General features: G+C 30.7%; 1 protein-coding gene across 1 annotated transcript; it reads left to right on the plus strand.

Moving 5' to 3' along the window:
* The first annotated feature begins 11,930 nt into the window (after positions 1 to 11,930).
* LOC134244724 (uncharacterized) lies at positions 11,931 to 13,568 on the plus strand. The gene is made up of 3 exons (XM_062726978.1): positions 11,931 to 12,142; positions 12,730 to 12,855; positions 13,051 to 13,568. Exons 1-3 carry the CDS (start codon positions 12,028 to 12,030, stop codon positions 13,473 to 13,475), a joined length of 666 nt encoding a protein of 221 aa, XP_062582962.1. The 5' UTR covers positions 11,931 to 12,027; the 3' UTR covers positions 13,476 to 13,568.
* The last annotated feature ends 700 nt before the right edge of the window (positions 13,569 to 14,268 follow it).

Consider the following 14,268-nt stretch of genomic DNA (forward strand, 5'->3'; position numbering starts at 1 on the left):
TCACAGACACTTGCATTGTTTACGACAGGTGGCTGGTACACTAGTGACCTCGATCGACAGCGTGGGATTCTGGTGTTGGATTACATAACTGTTACAAACATCTAGGCGATCTTGGAGATCGCCAAATGTATACAACTAATGATCGTAAATTATTCGATGCATAACGTTAAAATAACTTATAATTGTTATAATAATCAATGTAGAAAGATAGATTTAATATATTCCGTTTATGAAGACGTGTTCACTATAAAACTAATTAATAATAAATATAAAAGAAAGACTAATCGTTACATGTATAAATAATTTAATAGTGAACCGTAAAGCACGTATAAAGCCCTGTTTAGAAGAAAATTAACATTAAATACCATAGGGTTTATTACTGATAGGAAGTTTGTGTAAATTATACACATGAAGAGGTCTGATTTCCTTTCCGAATGAAAAACGCTACCTGTTTACCTGGCTTGCTTTCAACTACGTATTACGCAATACCCCCGGTATAATCGAACACAAAACATTTTCATCAGATTAGAAAGGTATCAAAGAACAATTTTGTTCGTATAATCCAGATCGAAATATTTACCGTTTTTAAGTTATAAAGCAAAAATTTTCAAGCTCCCTAAATCCCTAATTATAGGGGCCAGCCCCTTTTGAATAGTATGATATGAAAGCCCTTGCAATTATGCACAACTTTCGTTCAACATGTCTTAACAAAATATTTTTAGTTTTCAAGACAAAAAGGAAAACATGTGTAAATTTTCGCTCTTTTAGACGTTCTATTTTTTGACCCCTGTATAGCGCCATTTTGAATAGAGAAATCGAAAAACAAAATCCGATGTGCACAACTTCAATCCTTCTGTTATCTAAAACCAGTAAAATTTCTGCTTCAACTCTAGTGGTCTCTGAGCCTTTGTCTGGAAATGAAAGCCTATAATTTTTCGTTTAAAGGGAAATAACTCAAAACCGGAAGTGACTTTTTGAAATTATTGACAGCATTCTGATAGACTTTATTACCGTCTATAATGTCTGAAAATTTGAGCAAAATCCATTGAGAATTGAGTGAGATATGAGGCCTCAAAGTTGGCGTCTAGGAAAAAAAAAAGAATAATAAGAATAATCTTAATCTTCAGAATCAGTAGAAGGTCTTCCGTTGGAAACGGAAGACCTTAATTATTTATTGATTAATTACAACTGTAAGAGTATTTAATATTTCTCTCGGTTTATATGATACAAGTGCACTGATATTTAATTTAAACAGCTGCTAAATAGGGCTTTGAGAAAGATTTCCATATAATTAATGATAAAACCGCAATAATGTCCGAGATATTCCGAGTAGAAAATCCAAACCGAGGCCAAAACGTGCGAGAATCGTTTACAAAGCGTGTGAGAATCGTGTAAAAAGCGTTTCGTGCAGCCTTTCGTGTAAACCGTGCAGCCTTTCGTGCAAAGCGTTTCGTGTAAACTGTGTAGCGTTTCGTGCAAACCGTGTAGCGTTTCGTGTAAACCGTGCAGCGTTTCGTGCAAACCGTGTAACGTTCGTGTACCGTTCGTGCAGCGAGCGTGTGGGGTAGTAGCACGTCTCAGGGTCTGTACAAGATTTTACAAGATTTACAAGATTTTACATGATTTTATTTATCCAATTTGGGCCCCAGGAGGAGCAAAAAGATTTACAAATAGAAGGAGGAGGATCCAAATGATAGAACATTTAGCATGATGATGATAGTATAAATAAAGAGCAATTAGTAAAAAAAAAGTATATAAGATATATACTGAATATAGATACATGTATCGTATTGTATGTTACATGCAAATATATATATATATATATATATATATATATATATATATATATATATATATATATATATATATATATATAAAGCACTAAAAAACCAACAACACTGTATATCCTAAATGTCGGATCTACCAAGTAGATACAAGGTCACGGATGGAAATTTATATAAAGCACTAAATATGACCAACGACACGAACAATAAAAATTGTCAAATTTTCGGGACGCCCTGTCCCTTCCTCAGGACAAAGAAAAAAGTTAAAAAGTCATAAGAACAAAGGACAATTCTTAATTGTAATTCAGGTAAATTAAATGGTTTAACAACTACATGTACATAGAGATGCTTACGCCGTGCGAACAAAGTGTGTATTTTATTTTACTTTTTCTCAGACAAAAAAAGAAATAAGATACAAAATTTCAAAACACAACCTTATTTGAAGACAAAATGTGACACAACTCAGTTTTGTGGTTTTTGGCTTCTTTATCATTGTTTGATTATAAATTTTTTTTACGGAATTATACTTACAAATTTTAAACAGATATCTTCCATTATTATTAAAAAAATATTTTTTGCTTCATAACAAGCATCATTCACTGTAATTCATTTATTTCATTGAACTTCGAATGTTCTACTGGTCTCACTAGACTTTTAGATTTTCCTTTTTTATTTGTGGCATCAAAAAAGAATGATATATATTTACCTTTTCATGAGATCAGAATGCTCCATTGGACTTACTGGACCATATTGTTCTTTACAATGCCCCTACCCTAGTTATGGCCGCCTTTGTCAACAACGATGTGATTGCACTGAAATACCGTAAATTTGGAAATTTTTGCTGTAGATGATTTTTTAGCAAATTTGCGAGGTCATTCCATTCGCAAAAATATTTTTCTTAAAAATAAATTACCAATAAGAAAATGTAAACAAAGCAGTTGTCATTCGCAAACTTTTGAAACGTAAAAATTAATAAACAGCATTTTGACCCGAATTCGCAAAATAAAATCGACGTAAAAATTTCCAGATTTAAGGTATACTATTATAAAATTGTCGGCTGTGTCAGTATTGAAAAAGGAAATACATTTTTTCTGTATAATTCATAATGTTTCTAGAGAATAGATGCGTAGAAATTTTTGTAATCCGGGTCTTATATAATTCTTAATCTTCACTATTACGATGTTGACTTTCAGGCAGTTTTAACACATTGAATTGTTTAAAATGTTGTCTGTAATCCGCACATATTGTCTGATCAGGCTGGTCAATTTTATTGAATCAGTTGCCTCCGGATTAGACAATCTTTTCAGTATGTTTAATTACTCCGACTGTTTCGTTTATATCTTTCGTCAATTTCATGCTGATCCCTCTAAACCAGTTTTAATTGCCCTCTTGGTCATCCTCTCTTTGATTCTTTCAAGTATTTCTGTCAAAAAGTTTTGGCAGAAGGATTCTTTGCATAATGGAAAAAAGGGTTACACGGATGCACAGAAATCCAGAAGTTGAAAGAAAAAGCGAAGCATATTTTTATATTGAGTTGCTGGAAAATAAAAAAGGCGAAAGTGCATCTACTGATACGACTGGAAATAGTTCAGAAAATGTGGATTATGTTGAACCAATTGAATGAACGTGAACTCAGCAAATTTTTCAAAGGAGTACGAGAAAATGTACACTGACTCGTAAGATTTGTATTATCATAATAGTATTACTATTTTTTGCAGCATATGAATATCGTTATTCAAAATTTTCTTTCAAAGAAAAAGGGTAAAAAATATTCTATTTACACTTCTTTTGTCTGTGAAAAAAGTTATGAATGTTTGAAGCTTAGTATTTCTCTGTGAATTGATATCGGTCTTTCGTTGTTTTTAATTTATTTTTGTTTTAGCGAATTGAATTGTTTAAAATGTTATCTAATCTTCATAAATTGTCTTAATTGGCTGGTCAATTTCTTTTGAATCAGTGACCTCCACAAAAGACAATCTTTTCAGTATGTTTAACTGCTCTTCCGGAATAAATATCGTTATCTAATATTTTATTTTAAAGAAATAAGTATACATCGACTGAACAAAAACCCTGTGAAAACAAATAAATCAGTGCTTTGGGATTTCCTGTACATAACATATATTGTGCAATTACGTATATGTAAATCATGCCCGAAATAAATTATAAAAATGGAAAAAATCTGAGCACAAAAATAGTTGTACATTGCATAACAGAAAACTTACAGTACAAAACAGTGCAATTACAACTAACACGCGTCTCTTGAAAGTAAGAAACAAATTGACCACCTGCTTATTTATCCGTTTTGCACAGGATAATCAAATGATTAAGAAGATTGTTCCACAAATTCAAACCATTCAAACTAATGTGTATACATTTTTGTTTTCGATTTTAAACAATTTCCAAATCTCTGGTATTCTTTCAATCATTTAAAGGACAAGGAAAATATACTTAATGTGTAACCATGAGACTTTCAGAGCAAGTCCCATGTCACTAAAGCCTGAGTGTTCTCAGCAGCTGGATAATAACTATGATAAGTACATGGGAAAAGGGTGTGAAAGTTTGTGAAATTCTGTTCATGGAACCCTAAAATACATCATTTTTTGTTGGAGGAAAACAAAACCAAGATCTTTCATTTTTTTTAAATGGACATCAAAATGAAATAAAAATATATAGATAATGTAACACAACAAGAGTCGGCGTGTTCATATACGTTTTTTTTTTCTTCAAATGCTAGTCTTTGATATACGCTCGTATTTGATTCTGTGTTCACTTCAGCACGCAAACACAATTCAAGCATTTATCTCTAACTTACGTCTACAGGTGAACTTCGTGGTGTTGCAAGCACATGGACATGGCACTTCAAAACATGGTTTTGGGGTGTTCATGCATTTTATTCATATTAAAACTTTGTATGCATCGATGATACTTTATAAAACCCATAGTTTTCGAATCGGTGCGGAAATGGGTATTTCAGACGAAAAGATTAAACAGATGGGACGGTGGCATTCCGACGCATACAAGAAATACATACGCATACCTGTTTTGAAACTCTAAATATTTTCTGCAGTAAATATAATCATGGGGACAGGGTACTCTGATTATGCACTACATATCAAACATATTACGATCAGCTGGTTTTTGGACATAGCAAATATGTTTCCAGATTTATATTTAATTTCCAATTAATACCACGAGGCATGGATTTTGTCACTTGTACATCTTCAGTTTAATTTAAAACAAAACAATGTTATGGGAACAAGGACTTCTCGCTTAACCTTACAAATATGGTTTGGTCTGTGTTGAATTTTAAACCTAGGTCATGGGGACATGGGACTCTGACTTAACCTTACAAATATAGCATGGAGCGTATTGATTTTTAAACTTGAATCATGGGGACAGGGGTCTCTGACTTAAACCTAATGAAGGATATGTAAGGTACAACTGCATTCATTTTTTTCTTCGAAATTAATTAAGTCACGGGGACATGGGCCTCTGACTTATTCGCCTGGTTGTGTTTATATAATGTATAATTTGTTTTTTGATTTCGGTTGGCTGTAATAATGATGTTAGGAACTTTGATGAAATATAACACAGGGTCCTGAAATTAGTTAAGTGTGGACAGAACGTATTATGGACACTGCTGCTTAATGGACCTTGAACTAGATCCTTTTATTACTTAATAGGAGCATCTTGAGCGTCTGTGAAGAAACTGTGTAGTATTTTTGTTTGTGCATTAATATTAACAATTCTTTAGAAGACAATAGTATAAGGAATGGGCTTATTGCGTTTATTTTAAACACAATAATGTGGCGAATTTTTATACCCCACCTTTGATATCTATTGAAAAAAAATTGATTATATTTTCAATTGTTCAATTTTTCTGATTCTGCATTATATGTTTTTTGCATGATATTTTGTGTTTTTCATACAGTCATTTATAGTGTAAATAAATGGCATTTTTCAATTCACATAATCTTAATTTTGGTTCTTCATATCAAACAGAGTTAAACTATTGTTAGTGGGTTTACATAAACACATTTAACAAAGCTTTAGAACATTGAAGCTACACTGTAGATATAGCTAGGAGAATGTTCGCCAAGATTATTTTATCAAACCACCAATTAAAAAATGAAACTGGTAAATATAATAATACATTTAAACCTTTGCACACTTTGCTCTTCGAATGATATTGAAGATGATTTTCATTTAAGATTAAAATGTCTGTTTAATGAAAGTCTGAGAAGTATGTACATTAAGAAATGTTCGTATGTTAAACCAAGTGTATTTAAAGTTTTTAGTTGATTGAGTAGTCAAAATGTAAAAGTGTTATCTAATTTGGGAAAATTTTGATACAAAGCTACAACTCTATTAGAGTCTAATTTGTAATTATTATTGATATCTATTTCCTTTTTTGTATTTTTTAATATAATCTTTTATGCTGTACTCTTTATATTCTGTATAAAATCTGATGAGCCTTTGGCTTTAAGAATAAAGAAAACTGAAACTCAAAACATTATTTTGTCAGAGAATCAACATCAATTTAATAGGAACATGACTCTATCGATTCTTATGTTTGCATATATAAGTGTGTATATATATAAAGAAATCGTTCCAGTTTACACATCTTTAAATGCAATAGATTTGTTTACAAAAAGTGTTAATTATTTATAAATTCTTATGCCCACAATAAAATATTAGCGTTCAGAGCAAATCACACTAAAAGCGCTTAAATACATGTACATGTAAGTAGTGCGACATAATGTTTTCTTTAACGAAATACTGCCTTTTCCAATTTAAATTTGATCAACAATCACATTTTAGAAATAAAATTCATAAGTATCCAGGCAATATAAATTGTCATGTTTTCTTTTATCAGATTTTACGAATATATTAAAGATATGATGAAATTTAGAAAAGATAAACCCAATATAATGCATGCTTAACATTTACAAAATTTTAGTTTTATTTAAAAAAAATAATAATATCACCATTGGGCGGCCCTTTCAATTTTATTTTCTGAATATATAATTAGGAAACTTTAACCATTCTTCTGAAAATAAGCATTTCAAACGATTTTATTGCTTGTTGAATTTTTCAAACCAGAAAGTATTAAAATAAAAGAAAATTGGAGGAAAGACTTGAAAATCTTATTTTTATGTAACAAGTCATAATAGTGCAGACAGATAATGCTAAATGTTTCATAGTTCCTCAAGAAGAGCATTAACCCTCAATTTAGTTTTGATTTTTAGTTAAGCTATGTGTGTAGACTCCGTAGACTCTTAAAATATACTTGACAAAAATAAATAATTCTCATTACTATTGATAGCAGGATTCAACTTCTGTTGTAAACCGCGATATTTCGGTACATGAACATCTACTAAAATTATCAGGTCCTAAAAATATGGAGCTAGGTTTAATTTAACGTTATCATTAAATGTCTCTAAATTCTCAAAAAGTGTGTCTTTATTAATTGTTTATCTTCATCATTTTAGTTATTCATATTATATAGGAATAATTGTAGAAAATAAAAGATATTTTAAAGAAAAATGAATCATACCTGTTATACACTCTCTACTAAAAATTAATAAGCAAATATATTTTACAATAAATAGGTATAGGTACAGTATCCAGGCTTTCGGTAACACTTGTAGTTTTTTTCATATTTATTCGATAATTTAGCTTTTCTTTTGAGTTCAATAATTTCAAATACTTGTATGTCTTTAGATTATCGTTGCATGACATCACAGATCTCTTCTACTTGCATACGTGCACATGTATCACACTAAAACAGGGTATCAAAGACTAAATTACAGGATATTCGATTTCTATGAGAATGCAATTATTATTTGTGTTTCATGGGGTATTAATGTCAAATTTTTAACAAGATTCTAAAATTGAAAAAAAAATTCTTGAATCATATTGAGATACATAAAATTAAAATTGCTGCTGAAAAATATCTCCATTTCAAACTTTTAAAAACTTTGAGACTTTTAGATTAAATAAATAATTTAAGAGTTATTCTTCCTTGTTGAGATTCGGTGTACCTAGTAAACATTTAATTTGTATTTTTTTGAAAAGAATTAATTGATAGAATTAAAACATTTCACTTTTTATTCACTAAAAGAACTGCATGTCGAATTCAGGGAGTCATGTCTTTGAAGAGATTACTACGCAAAGCGGATTCTATTCTATCGCTTTCATTTCAGTATTTAGATGAATCGAATCGACAAAGCCTAATCATGTTGATTCCTACGTTTATTCCATATACTTTTATTTTTTTAGCTCATGATAAAAGATACCACATTGTTCGATGCGTCTATATCTGTTTTATATTTGATTCTCTATTAGAAAAGGACGTTTACGATAAGCTGAGAACAAACGTAAAGATTAACGTAAAAATTCAACTTTTCAACTTTTCAAACGTCAACCTCCATGTAGTAGCAATAAAAACATTATCATCTGTATTTGCTGTTTATATATTAATTCGATACGCAAGAGTATGCTCTACAAACGAACAAATTCTGAAAAGAGCATTGCTTCTGACAAATATAATCAAGTGTCTCAAATTAAAGTATTGTTTAAAGTCAACATCTTGCAAATTCTATGGTATTATGATGACCTTGTGATGTATAAAAAATCCACTTACATATAAAACATTGTTCTGAAATATGTTATCACTTTTATAAAACTTTATACTGGAAACATTTTGATTTTAGATTGATTTATCAAGTTTGAAGGAAATAATTCTGTTCTATATATTACAAAAAAATTACTAAATTAAATAAATACAGGACATATTGAAAAGCTTTCAATGTATAGGGAGAATAGACACGGAAGTTCGAGTTGTTCATGTTGGACTCTGATTAGTACTGTGATACTAAGGCCATTTTAGGAATTAATAATGGGAAAATTTTTTATTGTTGTAGATAATCACGAACTACGGAAGCAGGTAGGTGCCAGACAGAAATATATTTTATCTGGCCGCCGCCAACTTATCATCTGGCGTCTGCTACAAAAATATTTGACGCCCGATTTATAAAAAGACCTTTGCATCATTATGCCTGGAAAAAGGGGCGGGGCCTAATCTATACGGTAAATGTTTACTGTAACGTAACACGAAGATAAGTACATTTTGTATTCCTCATCATACTAGAAAATTAAATATTTTGCAATTTTAAACTGTAATGGCATAATAAATAAACAACATCAAACCTTATCAATGCATTAAAAATATTTGCTAGTTAAATCCCAGCAACATTTTATGAACAAATCACTGATCGCGGCAAACTTGTCGACATGACGTCAAAATGGTAAACATGACGTACATGTATATTTTATGTGCTGTGAAAGGCAGATCGTGTATATATTTTTTACAATGTAAAATGTATTTTATTATTAAACAGAATATTATTAACAGAGTTTAGATAGGCTATTAATACCAATGTAAAACCTTTGTTTAGTGCGATTATTCAATGATTAGCGAGGGAATGTATGTAATTAATTTTACTGTGTTTATGTGTACAGGTTAGGCATGTTTAACATCGAGTTTGCATATTAAATCGCCTTTTCGCATGGACATACACTTAATAGATGTTAGCCATTTTTGAATATAAATAAAGTATGGTTTCCTTAACTTGAAAAGTGCTGCTGCTTTCTTTAAATCGAGAGTGTGACTTAATAAGGACATAAAATACTCGGTGAAGGTCATACATTTTTCGACTTGGGCATATTTACTTGAAATTTTTACTAATAAAATGTGAATTCTTTATAAAGCAGCAGCACTTTCCAGAAAGTACAAAGTATATAGAAACAAATGGTAACAAACTTTTAGTTTCAACTAGGGTATGCCCTTGTGATGTTAAAATTTGTTTATGACCTCCATTCAGTATACACATACTATACATTTATCACGTGACTGTCCATTGATGGGACCAAACTTAATTCAGTACAGAGTGGAATATATTATGCTATTTCAGTAAATGTTTAAGTTATGTAATAATAAAAACGGCCTTATAAAAATAAATTTAGTTTTAAAAAGTTCCCTTCTTTGTGCGTCTTTTTTCCATTGATTTCTTTATAGTAGGCCTTAACAGTGCTGCGTTACGGCTGCCATATAACTTACCTTGCGACCACCAAATAATTTCAGAGGGGGCTGAAACTTACCCGTCGGACGCCATATCTTTTTTATCAGGCGGCCCTTAGAACAAATATTATTTTTCTACCTGTCTTCAACCCGCTTCCGTAAAGAACGGCCAAGGTAGAGAGATTTGTTATTATTTGATGGATTTATAATTGATTTTCAAATTTATGTTTAAGTTAATATAAAAGACTTACTTTGAAGTGTTATGGTATGCCCTATGCAGTATTCTCTTTTGACAACAAAGCAGCAATATATAAAACTTACAGAGCGCATAAGTAAATACATATATAACCCAAAAAAAATAATAAACAACCTAGGTCCTGGTTGTCTTATTGGGATGTGGAGGAGTGATTTGTGATATATTGTAACTTATTATTTACACAGGTCTATGTCCTTACGTCAAACATAAAAAAACCAATTCCAACATTCGATACTTCAAGTATATCAGTAATTAAATTCCAGAAGCGTTATTAAAAGTTATGCATGTTTGAAACGTATAAAAGTTGTCATGTATAAAGGTTCGCACTTCTTGAGAGGCGAAATAAACAGTAATGAACACTCTATATTTAATGGTGAGATTTTTGAAAAGAAGATCTAACATTAAGATCGGATATGTAATGTCATAATTGGTAAAATTTCTACAATGCGTGATACTCGTAAAAATGTATAAATGACATTTTTTTGTACGGCTAATATGTTTTATAGATATTTCAGACAATAGTCACCGAACAAATTCTGACAATATTATATCATTTTTTGATTCTAAAATTATGTATACAATACAAGTGTTTACATACTTTTAATAATTCTAATCTAAAAATAGATAGTTCATTATCTTTTTTTTTAATGTTTTCGGCGTTATTTCTAGTACATTTTTTTTATACAAATTAAGAAATTGTCGAATGAAAAGGATGGCTGCACACAACGGATCTGTTTTCTTAGGCGGGATTCATCAGAAGTTTTTCCATATCCGTACGATAATGAGGAAGCCCAGTTTTTTACGGACTTTATACATAGTCAGCACATGTTTGTCTATTGTTCTCCTTTTAACAATAGTTGTATAATTGAATTAATAATGTATGTTGTGTTAAAAGGAGTCTAAATGACAAACATGCACTCATGGTTCAAAAGAAAAGAAAATGCTTCTACTTACACTCGCCATCTCTGTTGTAACGAAGGGATGTGACATGCTGAATATTAAAATTCACCACGTGATACCTTTCCTCAGGTAATTTTGTGAATACGAAATTCCGTCACGTGACTTATTCTTAGCATGTTTAGCTAACGAAGACACTGTGTTCGTACACGTTAAAGATTCGGCCATCGATTTAAAATATTCTGCACTTACATGGATGGGCTAATACGTTTTGAACCTTTGTAAATAATGTACTTGTATCATACAGACTAAATAAGACGATGGAAATTAGAGATCTCGTATTTTTTATTTAATGTCATTGTTATTCATCCAGTCAAATTTTAGATTTATTCTTACGATACTATCCCCGCCTCTCATACTTATAATGTTCAATTAAGGGCAGGTAAGTGTAAATTATTTGTAATCTTAAAACCGTAAGGACAAAAACATGAAAAGAGTTCTTGTATTACAGTCTAAAATTATTTTTAACATTCAGATTGGGTGTCTAATTGACAGACCACTGTAGTAAATCTATAAAAGTACATTAGGTCAAGATTTGAAAGCAACAAAAACGACCGAAAAAAGACCAAAAGCACAGCGTTAAGTGCAGTCATTTAAAAAATTCAGATTATGCATTAAATAACATGAATAAGGGTACAATATTTAGATTTTTATTTTTCAAGAGAGAAAACAAATTTCCATATACGGGTATATATTTATGTAAAGAAAGAAAACCCATGTATTAATATATGAATTTTAAAATGATTTTTCACCAAGAAAAAATCTGAACCACTATTGGACCTGATAGAAGAGAAAAAAAAAGATAATCGGCATGAAATTTGAATAAAAGTGTGTGTTACATCATCAAGGAAGTAAATCAGACAACTAATACTCTTACAAAATGCAATGGAATTATATCATGATAGTTAGTCACGTGTGAAAAGTCTGTTCACAAACTATATAAGGTTATGCATGTAATACTGCTGATCATAGTAGGAAAATTATCTGTTGACTTGAAAATGATTTCTATATTATGTAGAATCGTTGTTCTTCATATCGATGCTGCTAAAGGAGAAGCAATTCGTATGTATCTGAATATTGATGAGTAATCTTTACTTTTTTTTTCTAGAACTTAGTACATGTACATTGTAGGAGTGCATCGCAATTTTTTTTTTTTTTTTTTTTTTTTTTGCAAAAGCAGTTGTTCGTGCTCGCCCAATTATATTGGAAGAATCATAGGTTCATTATCCTTATTTTAAAATGTTCATAGATAAAAGGAGGTTTGTACTCTTATAAGCAACGGAAACCATTGCTGTTAGACTATTTGTTTTAATACCTTTTTCATATAAAGGATAGGGTATAAAAACACTGTTGTTTTTAAAAGTCTCAAAAATAAAATTGCTTAGTAAAAATGTATGAAAATCGAATCCATTTGGCCTCTTTAGTTATATTAATTATTTATTTGAAGAATGTAAAAATATACATTTATTTCCGCAGGTTATTTTTATTATTTTGTTTATTTAACAATATTTTGTTTTTCTGAAAGAAAAATTAAAAATTCAGCTTGTAGTTTATTTAACAGTCTTTGCCTTTAATTGAAGCTTAGTTGTCTTTTTGGACTCGCATCTATTATGGTCATTAATACCGAATAGTTTTTTTTACGTTTAAAGAGTGTCCTCTGGGTTACACGGGCTTCAATTGTTCCATGGAGTGCCGCTATCCTGGATATGGCAAATCCTGTCAAGAGCACTGCAATTGTTCAGAAGAGTTGTGTGACATATCAAGAGGCTGTCCAGGTAACTATTCTTACTATAATTGACTGACAATTTCCCTTATAAATTCATATAGTCGATGTAAATTTATATATTGTATATATTTTTCCTTTATATTTTATGTATCAGCAAGACATTGTAACAGTCCCTATCATTTTTACAAATGAAATTTGTATAACCTTTCATGTTAAGATAAATGTTATTGATTTTTAGTTTTAGATTCACCTCAAAATGAAAAGATGCTTCAAGAAATAAATTCTACTAAATCTGAAGGAAAGAGCAAAAATCCAAATAGTGGGTCCCAGTTAACAGCAATTCTCACCGGTGTTGTATCTTTCTTGGCTCTCTTGGTATTCATTGTCGCTGGAAGAATAATCTGGAAAAGATTAAAACAATCAAACCCTAGGATTGTTCAAAGAAAGCAAGGGTTAGGAAATCTTGAAAAAGAGTCTAAAAGGAGAACTGAATATGAAGGCACGATAGAAAACTTTTACGAAGACATGGACGAGAACAATAGAGTAGAAAGTAGAAAAGAATGTCTACTTTCTTCAGAAAATGATTATATTGAAACGCTGACTTTCCTCAAGAAAGAAAATAAATCTGACAATCGAGAATCCAGTCACTTTTACGATGCTTTAAAATGACGAAATACAATCAAAAATTTCATTTTGTTTTTAAAAAAAAATGTGGACATGGAGTGACAATCCAAGACATCTGTATATTTTCTATTTTTTTTACTGAGGTGTCCAATATTCACAAAGACCTTTTTTATTATATGATTAAATGTTTAAATGACACAGTCCCAGTCAAAGCGTTATGAGAGAAAATCGGTTGAAATAATCCTCACCAAATACATGTATATCAATTTTGAATTCAATAAATTAAAAAAAAAATAAATAAAATAAAAAATGTTTTGTTGTACATGTGGACTCGATCAAAATAAATTTCGCTAAGAAAACTCCTATTTCAATTGTATACTAAAGATCTTGTGGTATTATAATCTTTTCTATTCTATATTCATTCAGTCTCTTAGGGCGTCATTACTAATTCTAAATCAAGTTGAACTGCTCTCCGGTGCACTGTAACGTCATCAATCGTCGCAATTGTGCATTAAAAAGCTGTTAATTTTTATCTCAATCTTATTTATTGTTATGTATTTCGAAATACATTGCAATAATCATGTATTCTCTGATAAAACTCGGGGATTTTTATTGTGCGCCTAGGACAGTACCCTGTGCACATTCAAGCATACTAAAAAAATTATTTTTGTCTATATTTTATAACAGAAAATTATCATGAACCTAAATATAATAAATATACATTTGCTGAAAACTTCAGTTTAGTGCGGCTATTATCCTTCGAGAAAAACCGTTCACGGTAGCTCAGTCGGTAGAGCGCTCGCTCCGAGATCGGGAGGTCGTGAGTTCGTATCTTGGC

Source organism: Saccostrea cucullata, unplaced genomic scaffold (assembly GCF_032062105.1).
Source record: "Saccostrea cucullata isolate Sc308-1 unplaced genomic scaffold, CSIRO_AGI_Scuc_v1 ctg4496, whole genome shotgun sequence".
In the NCBI taxonomy this organism is placed as follows: Eukaryota; Metazoa; Mollusca; class Bivalvia; order Ostreida; family Ostreidae; genus Saccostrea; species Saccostrea cuccullata.